This window comes from Urocitellus parryii, chromosome 12, assembly GCF_045843805.1.
Source record: "Urocitellus parryii isolate mUroPar1 chromosome 12, mUroPar1.hap1, whole genome shotgun sequence".
In the NCBI taxonomy this organism is placed as follows: domain Eukaryota; kingdom Metazoa; phylum Chordata; class Mammalia; order Rodentia; family Sciuridae; genus Urocitellus; species Urocitellus parryii.
The window spans coordinates 46,374,482-46,393,857 of record NC_135542.1 but is presented as its reverse complement, the minus strand read 5'-3'; the positions used below and the strand labels follow the sequence as shown (position 1 = coordinate 46,393,857).

Genomic DNA, 19,376 nt, shown 5'->3' with positions numbered 1-19,376 from the left:
GAATTTGATTTAATCAGGTATGGTAAAGTGACAGACATGAAAACAAACTGTGTTGAAAGAGAAGTTAGTTACTTACAGTTTCCAGGAGAGCAGGGGGTCATGCTACACGAGGCAGGGTTAGACAGGTAAGCACCTCATTGGGTCAGAAAGCAGAAGGAACACAGGTGAACATGGCCTAGGGGTTCCAAGAAAAGGAGGGGGTGAGGCAAGTTTAAGATAGCTAATTTGAATAATTTTGCCAAGCTCTGGACTTTTGAGATGGTCCCTAATTGTCTGGTACTTGGCCCTGGGGTGATTTAGAACAGGGAAAACACTGTGCTTGCTGGCTTGTTTCCTAAGTAACAAGGAGTATGGACTTTGGATTGGTTGGCTTGCATGTGAAAGGCATGTTCGCAGGGAAATCAAAGAACTAACTTTCCCTGAGAGAGGTAATCTCCCCCTGGTCAGCAAGGCCACCAAGATGTCAGTGCATCATAAAATGTAGAATATATAAAAAAAAAAAAAAGACTCATGCTCTCCTCAACTTGGGGAGATTACCAAATTCTGCATGTATTCCTCCTTCCTGTACTGCAGCCTGAAGACTTTTCAACACAAACAACAAGCTAAGATGATTATAACAGTCACCTCATCATTTTCAGTTTTCTCTAGGTTCTTTGCCCAATATCCAGTGTCTTGAAAATCTTTTCTTCTTCATATATTTTATTTGTTGCTCTAGTTTTAGAGAGGAAATCAAATCCATTTTCTATCACTCCATTTTGTTCAGAAATGGAGGAACTATGTGAGGTCATTCTCCCCCTCCCCCTCCCCCCCCCCCACTTTTTTTTGTGGGGGGGGGTTTACTGGGGATGTTTAATCACTTAACCACTGAGCCATATCCCAGCCCTTTTAAAAGTATTTTATTTAGAGAGAAGGTCCCACTAAATTGCTTAGGGCCTTGCTAATTTGGCTTTGAGCTTGCAATCCTCCTGCCTCAGCCTCCCAGGCCTCTGGGATTATAGGTGTGTACCATTGTGCCAAGCTGGGGTCATTTCCATTTGAGATTACAATTCAGTTGAGATTTTTGGAAGCAACAGCATGGCTTCTATCTAAAATTCAGCAATCTTCATTAACAGATTCCACTTTTCCATCTCTGAAGACATTTTTGTTTCATAGAAACTTAAAACATATCTCAAATTTTATGAGGAAGATTTTGTTTTATAAACAGCTTAAAATCAGAAATCTTTTACTAACAGTGATTGAAGTTTAATTATTTCTTGACTTACAAAACTTTATTTTAAAAATGCCAAGTATGAGGTATTAAAACCACACATTTAATGCTATAACACAGTACACTTCAAATATATAGATGTGGGGCCTTGGAGGCATCTCACATGGCAGCCATGCACCAAAGTTAAGTTTCCCACACCCCACATCAGAACTTTATCTGGCATTACCTAACAGTTTGCAGGTGACCTTTCCATTGCATTTATAGCCCCCAGTGCTATAAATGAATGTGGCCTTACTAAAAGTTGGAGAATGTCTGATGTAAGTACTCATTGCTACTTACCTAGTTAGAATGTAAATTGAAGGCCTCCGTTACCATAGGACATCCCCCCAAAGGGAAACAAGTACCAAATTTAACACAGTTGATTTAGGATTTAGCTTTTGTAATATAATTCTTTTGTAAGTTCTATACTATCTATATTGGCATTTTTATAGGAAGGCTAAAAAAAGACATTTTTATAGGAAGGGCATGTTACTCTACATTTTATACTTCTTATACTATATATATATAAGAAACGAATTGATTTGATTATGAACATCACTGGTCAACTGGAATCTCTGTAATGGATCTGGAAAGGTAAAAGTAAATCTACCGTTTATAATTACAGAGTAACATTTTGCTCATGGTCAGAGTGTTTTGTGTTGAATTTCAAGCACCCAGAATTGCAATGAGGAACTTCTACCTAGAAGAAAAGGTGTACTATATAAGTCATTCTTGGACTAATTAGGACTGCTCCTAAGGTTCTTCTGTCACATATAAGAAAGTATTGTGCTTTCACTTCTTGTAATATGGGACTCAGCCCCTTGGTAACAAAAAAGAAATCAGACCCACTATATCTGCAGGGAAGGTAGGGGAATGAGTTATATCCACCTATCTTGGATAAACGGGGCCTTCACTGCAGATTAGTGTCTTTCTAACATTGTGTCAAAAAATGAGAATCTTAGCTGAGACTAGCCTATCTATGTCACACTCAATGATAGCCACATTACACAGGAGAGCTGGAAAGTGGATTGCTATACAGCAGGGCCTGCTGTTAACAGGAAAGAAGCTCATCATTCTGATTGCATCTATAAGGGAAAGCTTTCTACCCACCTGTGAATGAACAGGGTATCTCATATCCAGGGACAAGACCTGCACTCTCAAAATGAGACAGACATCATTACTCTAGGTACATGTATGAGTTCACGAATTGTGTGACTCTACTTCATGCTCAACCAGAGAAGTGAAAAATTCTGCTCCATTTGTGTACAATAAATTGAATATCTTTCTGCTGTCATGTATAACTGAATAGAACTAATAAAAAATGTCAAGGCTAGAAGAAGAACACAAGTAAATACTTTTCCTGAATAGATGCATTATAGATCTTGTATTTGCAGGAAGAATACCATTACCAGTTGGAAGGGAGGGAGGAGAGGGAGAAGAAAAGGGAGAACATGGATTCCATCAACTAGAAAGAACCACTATTATTATTTTATTGTTCATCATTTCATATATCTGTACCACATATCTGTCTTTTATTTACAATAGGATCATACTTTATCAGTTTGTAATCTGCTTTTTTCCAACTACTGTTATACTTAAATATGTATTTGACATTATATATTCTTTAGCATAATTTTTAGTAAGTTATGTGTTGAATTAATTGAGGGGGATGGACCATAATTTATTAACCTATTGTTTTATTTGGTTATTATCAATTCCTTGGATTATATTACAGTAATGTGGAGTACCGACTTTGGAAGTAGGACTTTAGAGTCTTGCATTACACATCCTTACTGTAAATCTGTGACTAAACAGCCTGTCTTGATTTAGATTAGGCCAAGGAGATGCAGACTATTTACCCCTATGTGTATTTATGCTAATATCACAGATGGACAAGAATGATTAAAATCTCACTTTAGGAATTATATAATGGCTATATTTAAGATGTTTAAATGGAGGAAGCAGCTTGCTATTATACACATGGCATAAAATAAATAAAAACCACTTAAATGTAAATTCTCTGGGATAGGGTTTATCTCTTTGCGTCTCCTTTACCTAAGACATAGTAAGTGCCCCATTGTGAACAAAGAAACTGGCTAACCCAATAATTAATATCATGTAGATGTTTTTAGAATCACTGTGGGAATTAAAGAAGTTAATAAATTATTTCTTAAAAAAGTGATTTATTACTTTAGAAAAAGCAAAGACTTCTCTTTGAAGAAAAGCCAATTAATCACAAATACTTGCCTTCATTTGATAAAAATTATATCAAAGGAATTCTTGAGGATGATAAGAGAATGACAGGGAAGTCCTTAGCTAACAAGAAATTTCAGTGAATTTATGAAATAGAGTGAGCAAGAGTAGGGGAGGCTGATGAAGCAAAGTATAGGGAACAAGCACTCACAGCCCTGCTGTCTAGTACAGAAGCCACTGTCAAATGCAGCTGTTGAAGGTAAAATTAATTATAATTACATTAGAAGTTTAGTTCTTTGTCCCACTAGCCACATTTGAAGTGCAGCAGCCACATGTAATAAGCAGCAGGTACAGAACATCTCTATCATTCATCATGTGAAATACACTGTATAGCACTGGCTGAGAAAATGGTCTACACAGTTACAAAAGAGCCTGTCTCTCCCAAGTTGAGACTCAGAAGTTCAAGTGCGAGAAGGAAGATGAACCTGAGAAGGCCTCTGCAAACAGATTTATCACCAGTCACCCCAATCCTGCTGTCTTGCACAGCACACACATTGTCCAAATTAAAACTTCATTAGAAAGGGCAAAAGATAAAAGTGAGGTGAAGAACCAATTATAGAACAGCAACAAAAGTTATGTATTAAAACAGGAAAGAGAAGAGCAAGTAAGTGAGAAAAATGAAAACCAAGAGGAAACACTTATCAATAACACTGAAGTTTGCAGTGAATTGAAAATGACCCACGTCATGATACATCATCATAAAGATTGAGAATCTTTCATGACTGATATGCAGAAGGTCTTAAACACTTCAGAGTTGCACATACACACATACACACACACATGCAAATACCTTCAAAGAAAAGCGAATCAAACTGACACTGAACTTCTCATCAGTAATTGCAGATATTTAAAGATAGGAGAACAGATGTCAAAGACATCTTGAAAGTGAGGGTTATTTTGCTTATTTTTCAACCAGTATAATGGAATGTATCCTCATTGAATACTCTTAGAGATCCTGTAAGTCTATCTTTAAAAATGAGCATTCTTTTTTAGTTTTTTTCCTTTTAAAAAAAAATCACCATTTCATGTTAGTTATCACATGCAGTTTCCCTGGTGTACAGGATTTATCTGTAACAATTTGTGCTTCTGGTCCTTAAATCACAATAGTGCAAATTGTCAGGTACAATTACATGTGTCTATTGTGATATCTAATATTAAACTGTTGGACAACTAAACTTTACTTTTGAGAATCCAAGCAGGGTTAAGAGAAGGTTCTTTAGAAGCATGTGCTCTTGTTTCCAGAGACTCTGCATGTAACTTGTCTCATGTGCCTCTCTTAGACTCACAAGTATGTCACATCAGATAGCACATTTGGTTTATAAAAAAGGGAGGTAGATGAATTGATTAAAATTAATTTGATATTTGTATTGCTCTCCATATTCTAAGTGTTTGACTTTTTTATTTTATAAATGTAGCTAATGCTGCCTACCTTGGAGGCCAAGAAATGATGCAGGTGGTGAAGAGAGATGATGAAATCATAAAGGAACATTTATCTAAGGTAATTACTTTATGGCTGATCACGAAAGGTTAGAATTGGGAAGAATCTGCAAAACCTTGAGAGTTTGTAGATTCAAACAGAGTCCTACTTCTAGTTCAAGTTGATGTTACCCTTGAGAGTTGCACAGAGTAAGTAAAGCTGATTGCATAGTTATTTAAATATATTTTGCTACCTGTTTTGTTGAATCTACTTTTATAATCAATATTTTTCTGTTTTAACAATGAACTGAGAAGTTTCAATAATATTTATGGAATAAATGAGTTATGTTGAAGCATAATAAAACTGGAAAAAAAAACTAATGTGACACATCATCCAGTGACCAGTAAGCCTGTCTTTCAGATTCTTCAGCACATTGCAGTAGATGGTCTCATTCTGGCACAAAAAATAGTTTTCTAAAATATTCAGCATTTGCAAATTATTCCTGAAAATACTAGACTCTTGCACACATTTTGAAACACTAGTCTCTAAAACTAGAAGATCACCCTGGTTTAGAATGTCTCAATATCCTTGAATGTGTGTGGCTGTAGCACTACTATGGCAACATTTGTCTGTCTGTCCATCCTGAATAGAATACATCTGCACTTTTTTTTGTATTGTCCGCAGTGCTGAGGATCAAACCCAGGGCTTCGTGCAGGCTTAGCAAGTAAGCAACACCTGTAGCCCTGTAGCTCAGAGGTATGCTGTTTATGATAGCTATATACCACATGTGGTTTTTTGTGACTAGTCTGAGTTGAGATGTGCTGTAAGAGTAACAAACACATTGAATTTCAATACTTATTACTTGAAAAAAGAAAATATTTCATTAATATTTTATATGGATTACATGTTGAAATGATAATATTTTAGATATACTAGATTAAAATAAAATTCTATCCATTCCTTTATACTTTTTTAACACAGTTATTAGAAATCTTTTAAATTGCATATGTGCCTTGCTTTATCTTTTGTTGTCAGCACTAATCTAGAGCTTTACAGTTGGTGCCAAATAATGGCATCTGCTGGGAGCACTAAAATACTCTCTGCTGAATGGCCATCTCTTATTGGGTCCAGACCCTGCAAGTCAAATTTTAGATACTCTGCTGAGTTTAGAGTCTCTTCATAAACAGAGATATTTGGCCTACACTTGCCTACAGTCTTCACCCATATTTCTTTAACCTCCCAATGTAATTTCCTAGAGCTAGAATGAAGATATTCTTTAAAAAATATTTTCAGAATAGTGAAAATATTCACTCATAGAGAAGACAATCTGGGTTTGTCTTATGGACATAGTGGTCATTGTATTTCTTAAGTAGCAGTTGTCTAGAGAGAGAAAGTTTGAACCAGAAGCAAGCCTTCACTAATCAAATGGAGAAGTTGGGGCCCTCAGGAGAACCCTATATAACTACTTCCAGTAATTGAGGAATGCAAAAATATAAGAAAACAGTATTTTATTTTTCAGCTAAATTGTAAGTGAGCCTGCTTCAAAAATACATTTAAGTTCTCCAGGTTGGAAGTTCATAAAAACAATTCAACTCCCACTTAATAACAAGACTGGCAGATGCTCACTTCCAAACCTCACACTTGCCAAATGACTAGACCCATCCTGTGTCAGAGCTTGTCTTACCACCTGTGGAAGCCAGCTGCTATAAGATATTCATCAGTTCTGGATTCTCTTTGTATGTTGTGCTCAGAAAGAGGTCAAAGAAAGGTGCTAACTTATTCCTGTGTTAAGTTAAATCCATATGCATGTGTAATCATTCCCAGATAGAGGTCTGTTCATGGTAACTGTGTCAGGGATGTAAGTTTACTGAAACTGTTATGGGAGAAATACAGGGGTATAATGGTAGATGGCAGACATTTCAAGGTTAGTGCTAACACACAATACAGAAATACACTTTTCCAACTCCAGAGAATAATTTTGTTTCTAAGGCGGTGTTAAATGCATTTGTAGAATTTGGGGAAACAGAGCATTGTTTAGTTTAATGATTCACAACTACCTTGCAATTCATTAATTATGCTTTCTTCGAGCTAAATTTGAGCTCTCCACTCAAATAATATAATTCCAATTTCTGAGCGAAACAAAGACACAGGAAGTTTATTGCAATTTTTTTTTGTTGTTTCTGTAATGAAAAAGAGGAAGCATGCTGTAATTTAATATTGATAAAAGTCAAATCAACATAACATGCCCCGGTATGCTTGAGAAATAAGGAAAGTTAACAGGATGCATAGTTCCAGGAAGAGAGTAGGCATTGCCTCCTGCCTTCCAAACACCCTGATAATTAGTCAAACTTGAAAACCAACTCCTGAGATTTGAAATATCCCAATTTTAGGTATTCTGGTGAAAAGATATGCTATCTCATTTCCACCCAAACAAAGGCATTTAGGAACCTCATACGTATCCAGGGATATCCAATGGGAAGAGATTTTGAGCCACACATTGTTGCAAAAATCATTCCATATATCTCAGTTATTCAACTAAAAATAGTTTGGAAATATGTAACTTTGTGCCACATAGCCAGAAAGCCACAGGAAAGTTAGAAAGGTACAGTGTCTCTACTGTATCATGCAGGTGGCTTTCTGATTCTTTCTCCTCCTTCAATAGAAAACTGGCATGCCATAATCAACGGGCGTTGGTTATAAATTCAAATTTTGCAACACTGGATTTTTATTGTCCTCATGAAGAGGGATTTTTATATTCTTGAGAAAAGCTGGCCTTTTTCTTCCTTCTAAGGTCTACGTACTTTATACCCATTATCGGACAGTTTTGTTTATTTGCAGTGCTTCAGTGCTCAATACTTACTTTCCTTTCCTGAAGCCAATATATCATACTTATAGTTGTTTCCAGAAGAGTATACCATGGTTTATGGCGTCATGGATTGTTATGTATTCACCTGACTAAATCCTGCTTGTACTTTAAAACTTGGTTCCACATGGGGAGGGGAAAAATAAAAGTCCATTAAATTAGACAAAGGGAAACAAAGGGGAGGGAGAAAGAGGGGAATTAGAAAAGCCAGTAGAATTAATTGGACATAACCTTCCTCTTCTTGTATATGAATAGACGACTAGAGTAACTCCACATCACGTATAACCACAAGAATAGGATTCTAACTAGAATAAGTTATATTCCATGTATGTACAGTATGCCAAAGTACACTCTACTGTCATGTATATCTAAAAAGAACAAATAATAATCATAATAAATAACTTGGCTACATTGTCATCTCCAAGAGGCCTTCCCCAGCCCTGGTTTTGGTAAGATGGTCTTCCCTTTGACTCTCATGGCTACATATATAAATTGATAATATTGCATTTGTCAGACAGTATTTATATGGTCCTCTGTCTTTCACCTTGAGGTTAGGAACTGTATTATCCTCATTTTGGGATTCCCTTGGGACCCAGCACAATTCATAGTACTTGATTTTAAAACAATCAATAAACATATGCTACATAGATGGATGGTGTGAGACATCAATTGGGAATCCTTTGGAGTATAGATTCTAAAATTTTTTGTAACAATGATCTCTTTGGCTCTCTCACATAAAATATGTGAACCTCTTCTAAGAATAATGTTTTTAAGGACATAAAATAAATACAGGAGGTTACAAAAGAAGACAATTATACCAAAATATAATTATCAAAATATTTTAAAAACTGATCTGTGATATAGTAATGTGTGCATATTTATTAACACATTGAATAACAAAATATAATAGAATTGCTGTGGCAAATTTGTACTGAAAAGTTTAATTAAATTCTTAGTTATCTACAAGTTTACTGTGATTTTAAAATATCCAAAATTTTTATAGGTTACTAAATATAGGCATTACTAATACCAGTTTGTTGCTTCTATTTATAACTAAGGGAAATGCCAAATGGTAAAGTTTAATTAAAATTAAGATATGATTTTTCCTCAAGTTCACATGATCCTGACCCACAAGTCATGGACATACATAGGTCTGTAGACCCCAGGTGAAGAAGCCCTGCATTGGAGAAACTAGAAAAGTTTAGGTGGCATGACATGGTGACTTGGCACTGGTCTGAGAACAAGGCATGATGTACTGCACTAAAGAGATCAAGTTGTTGGGGAGCCATTGGAGGGTTCAAGCAAGGAAGTAACAATCAGGGTAATATTCTGAATATTTGACGACTACGTGACATAGCCCCTTACCAATCAGAAATGTATCAGCTATGAACAGCCAGTGCATGTTAGTTAGCCCTCAGGATGTGGTGAGATGAACAAATGAGAAAGAGTATTTGGGGGAAAACGTGTGGCAAAATATTGGGAAATAATGAAATTGGAGGTGGGAAGACTATTTACAAGGCTTTTACAAGAATGAAGGCAGTGAGTTTAGGGATAGAAAGATTTAGGAGGTAGAATCAAAGTCACTTAATTAAAACAGAATGTGACAGAGGAATCTAAGATTATTTCTCTGTGTCTGGATTGGGCAATAACGAAGGAACACAGAAGAAGCAGCCCCAAGTTGTGGGAGGTGGTTGAGAGTAATTAATTTGGTGCTTGGGTTTGAGATCATAGTCCAGCCAAGTGAATATGTGTCTGCAGATAGCTGGATATATGGAATGAAGCTTAAAAGAGGAGCCTGGGCTGGATTTAGATTTGGACATGTTAAGCCTTTAGATGAAGCCATGAGCATGGAAATGTGCATTGTAGGGAGAGACAAGATCAAAAGACTGATCCTTGGGGAACCCAACATACGGTTTGGGGGTAAGAGGAGCCAACGAATAAGATGGGAATGGAGGGGGAAGGAACGTAAATGAGAACCAAGATGGAATAAACCAAGGGAAGAGAATCAACTGTACATTTTCACCACTCTAATCCCCATGTGTCTGAGAGCCTCTGGGGCCTACTCTGCTTTATAAGGCACCTAGTGTGTCCGAGACAACCAGGAGGTCAGCATTCCCTTGTTCTGTCATTGTTATAAACCAAAAGGGATACATGTCTCCTTCCTAGAAAAGTGCATTATTAGTATTTAGTCATAAACTTAAAGTTTTCATTTAAAACACACTTAGGAGGGAAATTCCAAACTGCCGTGACCATCCTTGGCCCAGGCTTATGGAAACAGCTGGTGTGTGCTACTTCCAGACTGAATCTGAGCATCACTGTCACTGCATAGGAGTCTGAAATTTCTCTTCAAGAGGACACATGGGGTGTAGCTTTTGCATGAAGGTGAGGAGAGGTGCACTTCAAGGAAGTGCGGCCCCTGCCCTAGAGTGCCAAGCCAGAGCCACAGTGTAGCCTAGGAAAGGGTAAAGTGTCCTCAGAAACAGGAGCCTTCTATAGTGGTTCTCTCCCCATCCTCCTTAGCCAGAGGTGCCTTTGGGAAGAACCTGCATGCCATTGCCTACAGAATGGCCATGCAAATCCTTCTGACATGCACGTGTCCTGCTTGGTGGAGCATAGGAAGTGTTCCGTGGACCCGCTAACCAGGACTGCCTTTCCGCCAAGCCTTAGTCTGAAACAGATTGTGTTAGTTCTGCCTGTTTAATTTGAAGCCTGTCCAGAATTTTATAATCATCCTAGAAGCAGATAGGTTTGTTTTTATCTTGATCATTTTGACCTTGAGAGCTTCATTTGAGACAACTGTATTAACATACCCTTGAGCACTCCAGGGGAGCCTGCTTGAAAGGAGGTAAGTGTGTTGGAGAGCAGAGTCCATGAGAGTCCTCAGTGCCACAACCTAGACTCAAACTCCAGCTCTGCCACTTAGTTATGAGAGCTTGCTTAAATTACTGAACCTCACTTTCCCTCATTTTTCCATCAATAAAATCATTTAATACTGTAATTCAGACTTAGTATCTGGCATATAATAAGTACTTAATGAATGTTATTTTCTATTAAGTTATAGCCTGTGTATACCTATGAGTACTTTAGAAAAAGACTAGTTGCTGAACTTTTCCTTCCCATACATACTCCCTTCCCAGATATTTTCATTGTGTAATGAAAGATGTGAGTGATGTTAAGAATTGGCCAAGAGACCCTGGAATGCCCAGTCCCATTCTGTTTCATAGCCACTGCTCCCACTTCAATACCTAAGGGAGCTGTCTACAGGAGCCTTGACAAGAAGAAACACAGTAGCACTCAGCCCAGTACCCTAATGCAGAGAACTTGATGAGCTGAACTGAGTGATTTCTCAGTTAGTTAAGTAGAACATTCCAGGACATCTACCACTTTCCTGAGGCATATAACCAGTGAGGAACAGAAATACAGGAGAATTCATTTTTGACTCCCAATACTTTGTACTCAGTTGCCTCAGCAGAGGTGAGTAGACACCTTGGATCAGCTTTAGTCTCAGGTATGGTAAAGCTAATATCACTAAGTGGCTTCATGACTTCCTTGACAAGGGGAAGTGATTTCTGGCCCTATTCACAGTAGCCAAGCAAGAGGGAAGGAGCCTCGCTCTGCATGCCTTTGGAAATGTGGAGAAGGTGGGAATGGCATCGTTTCCCTCGACCTCTCAAAGTCAAGCAGAGGAGACAGAGCTCCTCACTGAGCATCTGTGTCATCCTCTGGTCACCAGAGCCACCACAAGGTGGTCCAGGCAGGGCCCTAATGGGACCAGGGTCCTGCTCCTTTGACACCTCTGTTCCCCTGTTCCCTAGTGCCTGCAGAGGGAAGCAGGCTTCCATGACTGGGAAGGGTTATGTTTTCCCCTCTCTCTTCTTTGAGATTTTAATTCTTATTTTCTCAAAAATGGTAACTGAATCAGGTAGGAATAAAAGGAAGAAAGAAAATTAGTTAAATTGAAAATTAAATGTCCTTAATAATTTTCCTTTCTTGTTCAGAAAGACCACAGTGAAATTGTAAAACATTATAGCTACTTGTGTTCCTGAAGAGGTAAGAAGAAATAAAGGAGATGCTTGTGCTACAGAATAGGTTTCATTTAATGTCACAAGGTCAAGGCCTGATTGTCTTGTGCTCTAGTGGGAAATGGAAGCAGAAGCCTGCTGCCATCATTCAGCCTATTCTCTCTACACTGGAAGACCTAGAGTCAGTACCTTCCAGCCTGGAAAGCTGGAAGGGATGAAAACAGGGAGTGAAGGCAGGACAGAGATCTATCTGGGAAATAGGGGTCTGCCTTAGTTTGGGCCTAGAAGTTCCTCCAAACCCCATGTGTTAAAGGCTTGTCCCCACATTGGTGCAATTAGGAGGTGACAGAACTTTAAATAAAAGATGGGGCCTACCAGGAGGTCTTAGATCATGGGGTGGTATGCCCTCCCAGACAATAGTGAGAATCTAGCCCCTTCCTATCTCTTCACTTCCCTGCTGCCTATCACAGGCCCAAAGCAACAGGACCAATTGATGGTGGACTAGAAACTGTCAGCCACAATAAACCTTTTCTCTTTATAAGTTGGTTATCTTGGGTTTTGTTACAGTGATAGGAAGCTGACGAACATAGGCCTCCTGGTATGTGTTCATGCCTTGGTAAGCAACTAGCTGCTTTGTATTTGACCTTTTGCTTCTTTAAAAAACAAACAAAAAGCTTGGTCTTGTGGGAGCTATTCCAGAGAAGGAAAGTAAAAGCGGAGAAGGTAGAATAAAATCCTTTTTTCTTGACCTCTCAAAGTCAGAGAAAGGAGACCACGCTTCTCACGGAGCATCTGCAACATCCTCTGATCACTTTTGCCAGAGCCAACCAGCTGTTTATCCCACCCTACACATGATAGCTCAAGACACTCTAAAGAAGTCAACACATGACCCTAGCAGCAGCCTGCTAACTCAGCACCCTGGGAGTTACAGATCCTTGTAGTGTGCCAGAAAGGGTGTCTTATGCAGCCCAGGCAAGCAGTTGCCCCAGCTGCCACCAGAGTGCGAAGTAACACACCCTGGGTGCAGGTGCCTTCCTACACTTTGGAAGATTTGCAACCAAAGATACCCAATTGACACTATACCTGGGTGCAAGATCTTACTTACAAGGAAATGTAGGTTTTATTTTTTAAATAGATTTAAAGAATCTACTCCATGAGCCGAGTCTTAGTGACAGTGTGAGGACACGGAATGTACTCTCTGTTTATTAGGTTGATGACTAATCTTCCATTCAATCTCTTTCTTCATAATTTCTGGAAATACACACACACACACACACACACACACACACACACACTTTTGCTTTAGGTTTAGAAAATATTTAATATCTGTTTTTCTGAGCCTGCCTTATGTCAAAAGTAGCTTATCAAAAGAAAACATATTTTCTCAAAGACTAATTGAAAATCATGATACAGTTCCCAGTGTGGAGCAGAATGTAAACAGATTCCCTGCCCCACCCCACCAGCACACAGTCTGTGTCTGGAAGGTCCCTTTGTCCTCATCTGTCATGCAGCCACCCTTTAATAGTGCCTACTGTGTGTAAACCTCTTCCTGTGTTTAGTCTCCTGATCTCACCACTAGCCCACAAGGTAGCTGTTTTAATCCCCACTTTACAGATGAACAAAAGGACAGGTAGGCTGAGCAACTAGTTCAAGTTCACAGTGCTAATTAATGCAGAACCAAGGTTCCAGTCTGAGTGGGTATGGCCCCAGCCCAGGTCTTAACACTGCACCAGCCCACCATGCCCTCTCCCTGTCCCACATAATGACTGACTAGTTTCACAAATCACTCTACCCTAGTGTAAATAAAATTATCTCACTGTACTGTAATATAAGAGCATTATGAGCAGTACTTTCACTCTAGAAATGCCACTTCCCACTCTGCTCCAATCTATGCTGAATCATGGAACAAACTGCCAAATACTGAAGGAGTGAAGCTCAGTTTATGCCAAATTTGGCTACATGGTGAATTATGATCTACAAAGCTTCTAAAATTCAGTTTATCCACAAGGTTAAAAAAAGAAAAAAAAAGTGTTCACACACACACACTTACTAAACTTTGAAAAACTATCCTTTTATTGGACTTGTCATTCCTATAAGAACTATGGCCCCATTAGCCTGTTGAACAGAGAGAGATTTTGATGTGACTTTTTTCATTGTTAATATGTTAAGATGTTAATATGTCATTGAATGGATTTTGTTAGTTACTAGCCAAATTATACTATGGTTTCTAATATTTCTTTGTTCTATTAGTATTAAATTCTCTATTAGTAACGCATGAAAGTCAGTAACTCCAAGTACGTATTCAAGGTTTTTTGACTTCCTTGGGGCAGAATTCCTTTTTCCTGCTTTGTCCCTGCCTCTTGTCTGCCTGTTGTATTGGAGGGCCCGTTGGTACAGACCTGTTCTCTCCCCTGGTCTTTGAGCTTCTGTGTCCCTCACTTCTAAATTTCAGCCACTTAGCCCAGTACCAAATGTGGAATGAGTCATTTTTGTGAAACTTTTGAATCTGTCATCTTTAGCAATTCACTGACCAAAAGTTCATAGACCAAAATAAACAAACAAAAACAAAACCTGAAATGGAAAAAAATGTTGCTTCTACATGGCAAGAGGTTAGCAACTTACAGGAGGAGATGGAGGCGTTAAAGGAAAATACATCTAAGAGCTCAGAGACTGTAGTAACCATAATTTTACTTTCCTGTAGAAAACACAAGAAGAACAGCAAAAGTACAGTCCTGGGAAACCAAAATCTAGAAGAACTGAGAAAATTAAATTTTGTGTTAGTAGAAAAAAATTACTTACTTAACATGACAACAATTTGGGAACAAATCTCTATTTCAATAATATGTATTTTATCAACTCTCATGAGTATTGAAACAAATGCTAAGGAGAAATAAACCATAGGAAATAATTAATGTTCTAAACCTTTGAATATAAATATCCTGCTAATAGTGTAAGATTCTTAGTTAACAATTGCAGTATTTTTATAGCAGTTATTACCCTGTGATATGTGGTACCATGACACTCAGTGCCCACGGAAAGGAGCTACACAGGTGTTGAGAAGGCTTAAAGGACAGGTAGATGGGTTTACTCCTGTCGGCAATTATTACACTCATTAGTTTTCATAGCCAGTTTAGGACCTCCCAGTCTTCAGGCTTTGTGTTTTATAACCCAACTTTATAGCTCATTCATTGCTTGAACTTGAGCAAGTTAATCCCACTAAGCCTCAGTTTCCTTTTCTGCAAAATAGGGATAAGATACCACCCTCAGAGCACTGTTGAAAGGGTGCAAAGAGGTAATATAAGGAAAGCACGCAGCACAGGGTCTGTGTATCAGCCTCAGTTTCCACCAGCTGTTCATGTTTAAATGCCTGTAGGGTAACCGTGTGCACTCTTAGCCACTGTGTCCTGGTATCCAGTTCGTTCCCTTCCCTTCTACTTCACCTGTCCTTCCCCATCCCCCACCACTGTCTCCACACACTCCATACTTTTTCATTTTCCTGTTTAGGGTTACAGTGCAGAGTTGCTGGGCAGATCTATGGCTCGTGATTTATAATCTATAAGGAACAGGAAGTATCTTGAGCCAGTGTTTTTAAAGGCATTAGATAACCACGTGTTTTACTTGTAAGCCAAGATTTTCATAGAGAGCCCTTCAGCAAATTTAGCCTGAAGAACTTTTGAAACAAAACAAAACAAATTTTGGGGGGCTGGGGATGTGGCTCAAGCGGTAGCGCTATTGCCTGGCATGCGTGCAGCCCAGGTTCGATCCTCAGCACCACATGCAAAACAAAGATGTTGTGTCTGCCGAGAACTAAAAAATAAATATTAAAATTCTCTCTCTCTCTCTCTCTCTCTCTCTCTCTCTCTCTCTCTCTCTCTCTCTCTCTCCCCTCTCTCTTAGTAAAAAAAAAAAAATAAATTTAAAAAACCTTAACCCCTCCATCAATTAGGGATTTAACTAAACAGAGCCCACTCTAAACAGTTACCAGCCATGGAGAATTGAGAAGGGAATTCAGGTGAACATAGGGGAGTCTAGAATCTTCACTATTACCTGTATTAAACACTGACAACACTTTTCGTAACCTGCCATGGACACTATAGGCCCCATGGATGTGGTTTGTTTCTTGACACCCTGAGGTGTGGGTGTAGGGTCCCTATAATCCATGCTGATAACCCCACTCAACTACACAGCACCCTATGCAAGAGAGACGGGCTGATGGCTCATCAAGCTGTATCTTGATGGGAATAGTTCAAGTTTTAATTGTCTCACTGAAAATATTAGCTTCTTCATGGAAATTGTCCCCAAAATGCCAATTAGAAAGCAACAGGAGGTGTAGAGTGATGTTCTTGTCAAGGAAACTTTGTGAGGAGAGGTCTTTTCTACCTTGCTTTCCTCTGGCTTCCTCTTCCATCTTACAGTTTTTAAAGGACTCTCCCGAGAAGCATGTACTAGTGGGAGGGTCTCAGTGTGGCTTTTTCCATACTCAGCGTCTTCATTCAAAGGCATGCACCAGAGCACACCTGCTCGGCACCAACCCACGTCTGGACTTTTAGACTTCACAGTGTCATGCTCTGGGGATACGCTGAACAATCCTGCATGTGACTACCATGTATGCTGTTTCCTGAATATAGTTTTCAAGACTTCCTGGTAGTAAATGTAGAAGGTGATCTAGAGAGAACCTGAAGTTTTTAGCCATGTTGGTAGGTGGACAGCTTGTACTTTTAGCAGTTTTTCAAGATGAAGCTATAACAGAGTGATTGCTGAGACATCCTGGGAAATGTATGCTTCCATGACTAGCCACAGTAGTGGCAAGTCTAGAACAATAAGAATGAGCTCTTAGAGCTATTGGAAGCCAGGAGGAAGAACCAGGCAACTGCTCTGCTCTCCTATTCTCTAGGAAGCAAAAGAAATTCATATCCTGCCAATTGACAGGGGAAAACAAGTTTTCTTTTTAGGGGTTTTGGATTGCACAGAACTGGTTAAAGTGAGAGTGGGAATAGTAAATTAAGTGGTAAATGTATAAGCCACAGGTCCTCTGCAGCATTCAAAACTGGAGCCCAAGTGACAACCAGAAAAATCTCTGTGAAGGGATTCAAAGTAAGTCTGCTCCTTAAGAGTTGGTTGCTAATAATTTACCCTCTGGCATACTACAGAATGAGTGAAGACCAGCACTTCCATAAAAGCAGCCTCACATGTCCCATATTCAGTTTAGGATTGATAGAGTAAAACTGTCCTGTGTCACATCTGTGTTGGGTAGAAAAGTTTTTCTAACACTGGATGCTGTCTTGTCTTTCAGCTTACATTTTACTATGGTGCCACAGATCGCTGGTGTCCAAAAAAGTACTATGAAGACATCAAGAAAGATTTTCCAGAAGGAGATATTCGACTCTGTGAGAAAAAAATACCTCATGCTTTTATCCTCCATTTTAGCCAGGAAATAGCTGACATGGTTGCTAACTGGCTGAAAGATAATCTGTTCAAAATATAAACACTATGCAGGAAACAAGCACCTACAGCCAGATCATGGAGGCAGTAGATTAACTATGCTTAAAAGATTAAATATTACTTTTGATCTTTAATGTTAGAAAGAAAAAAGTGAGAACTTCTTGGCTTAAAAACTCCCAGCTCCCTGTCTAAAAGCTGAAGTGAACACGTGGTGAATCATTCCATAGCATCAATGGCACACTTTCCAAGACCCTGGAACACCGTGATCCACACAAGGACTCCCCTTTGCATAAGAGTCCAGTGGCACCATGTGATGTATTTTAGTCAGCGGGATTCTTGCAGACAAAAGAAAAATCTAAATTTAGGTGACTTTAATTAAGTTACCTTGTAGAACAGGTTTTTCTGGAGGAAATTATGAAATACTTAAATGAAAATGTAAGAGACATACTAAAATGAAAATAAATAAGTGATTGTGGGAATAGAAGAGACCAGTGAATATGAAGAGTGTGGTCAGTTATGTGAAGTGTACGAGTTCACAACAAGGATGCAGGAAGTGATAAGCAGTGGATATTGGCAGTGAACATGGATGGAAGGTGAGAGTGAGTCCAGTCTACCTTAGCACAGGTCTCACCTGAGATCATTAGGGTGACATCGTGATCTGCCTGCATTAGACCAAGAGTAAAGTTCACCACAGTATTCTGGTCAACTAAACAGATGAAAAGTTGTTGAAGAATCCCAACTCTGCCTCTTGTCACAGGGCAGCCAGCAAGCTGTGTGTGGAGCCTTAACTTTCCAGGTGATGATCCCCCTGCAGTCCCCTTACCTCCTAAGCCAGCAAGGGGAGGCTCTGGACTGTCCCAGTCAGATGTGTATGGGCCCATGTGCAGTTGCTCCTTCTATGTTGAAGACCAACAGTGAGCCAAGTACTTCGCTAGCCATTCGTGAGAATAAGGGTCTTAACTACTGTGAATTCTGTGAAAATCTCCAAGTAAATAATTTGGGGGAAGGCATTTTAAAATTCTGAGTACAATATTAGCATAAATTGGTTTTCCATTTGCATTAACATTATTTGTTGGGAATAGGTTATTTTGCTAACAAACCAAAGTAAGCCATTAAATTATGTGATTTCAACTTTTCTGGACACATGGAGGTCTAGTAGACAGAAGCAGGTTCTCTGGCTGAGAACTGTTTCCTGAGACCTTAGGAGCCAAGAAGTCCCACAGTTGCAGTGACAGTTGATGACCAATCAGAAACATTCCAGTTTTCTTCTAAAGGAAAGCCCTCTGGGCATTATCATGCTTTAAGGACAATGAGATAACTCTCTTTCCTCTCAATACCTAAGGCCCCCTAATAAAAGATCCAGCTCCAGTGTGCTGCCAGCCCTGTGGTGTTGAATGAGTTACTGTCCTTTGGCCTGGCTTCTGCATCAGAGCAAATGGAGCAAATGATGCAGAGGGGGAAAGCCAAGCTCCACACAAGGAGTGTTATTACTGCAAGGAGAAGAGCCCTTAGATACACCTGCTGTGGGCACAGGGCTCCACACAAGTCCTCATCAGCATCTGCATGGGGCCTTCTGGAAAGCTGACATTAGAAGCTTGGGCTTGTGGCTCTGAGTCCTATATACAGTAGGTCCCTAATAGCACTAAATCACTGCACATAAACAAGAACTGGTAAATCAGACCTACTGTATTAAAAAGTAACATCCACACCTTTTTTTTAAAAATACTCTGTATTTCAGATGTCTACTCATACAAAATTGTATAATTTTTAATTTTTAGAGCTTAAAGAGATATGGGCTCTTAATTCCTGCTTATCATCTAAACACCAGTGAATTTTCAAAATAAATGTTTTTGTGACCTTGTCTGGCCTGATTTCTGTGTTGGGGAGAGAGTATACAATTTAAGAAGTTTGCCCAAGTTACATTGGGATTGAAGTCTCACTATTAAAGTAAAAAACCACTTTCTTGTTGCTTCTTTTAAAGAAGGAAGAATCGGATTCCAGGGAATTATAAAGTCCACTTTCTTTCATTAGGAATTACATAGAAGACAAAAATCAATCAACAGTGGTCCACTTTTTAGAAGTTATGCCTGTATGTTTCAGGCAGCCACAAGGATGATCTTTGTCAAAGATTTA

General features: G+C 39.0%; 1 protein-coding gene across 1 annotated transcript in view; it reads left to right on the top strand.

Annotated features, from left to right (window-relative positions):
* Ldah (lipid droplet associated hydrolase) overlaps positions 1–19,090 on the top strand; it is a 90,312-nt gene extending 71,222 nt beyond the window's left edge. The window contains exons 6-7 of the mRNA XM_026394912.1: positions 4,915–4,997; positions 17,095–19,090. Of these exons, the coding sequence (XP_026250697.1) occupies positions 4,915–4,997; positions 17,095–17,286 (275 nt within the window). The 3' untranslated portion in view covers positions 17,287–19,090. The remainder of the gene's footprint in view (positions 1–4,914; positions 4,998–17,094) is intronic.
* Positions 19,091–19,376: the final 286 nt, after the last annotated feature.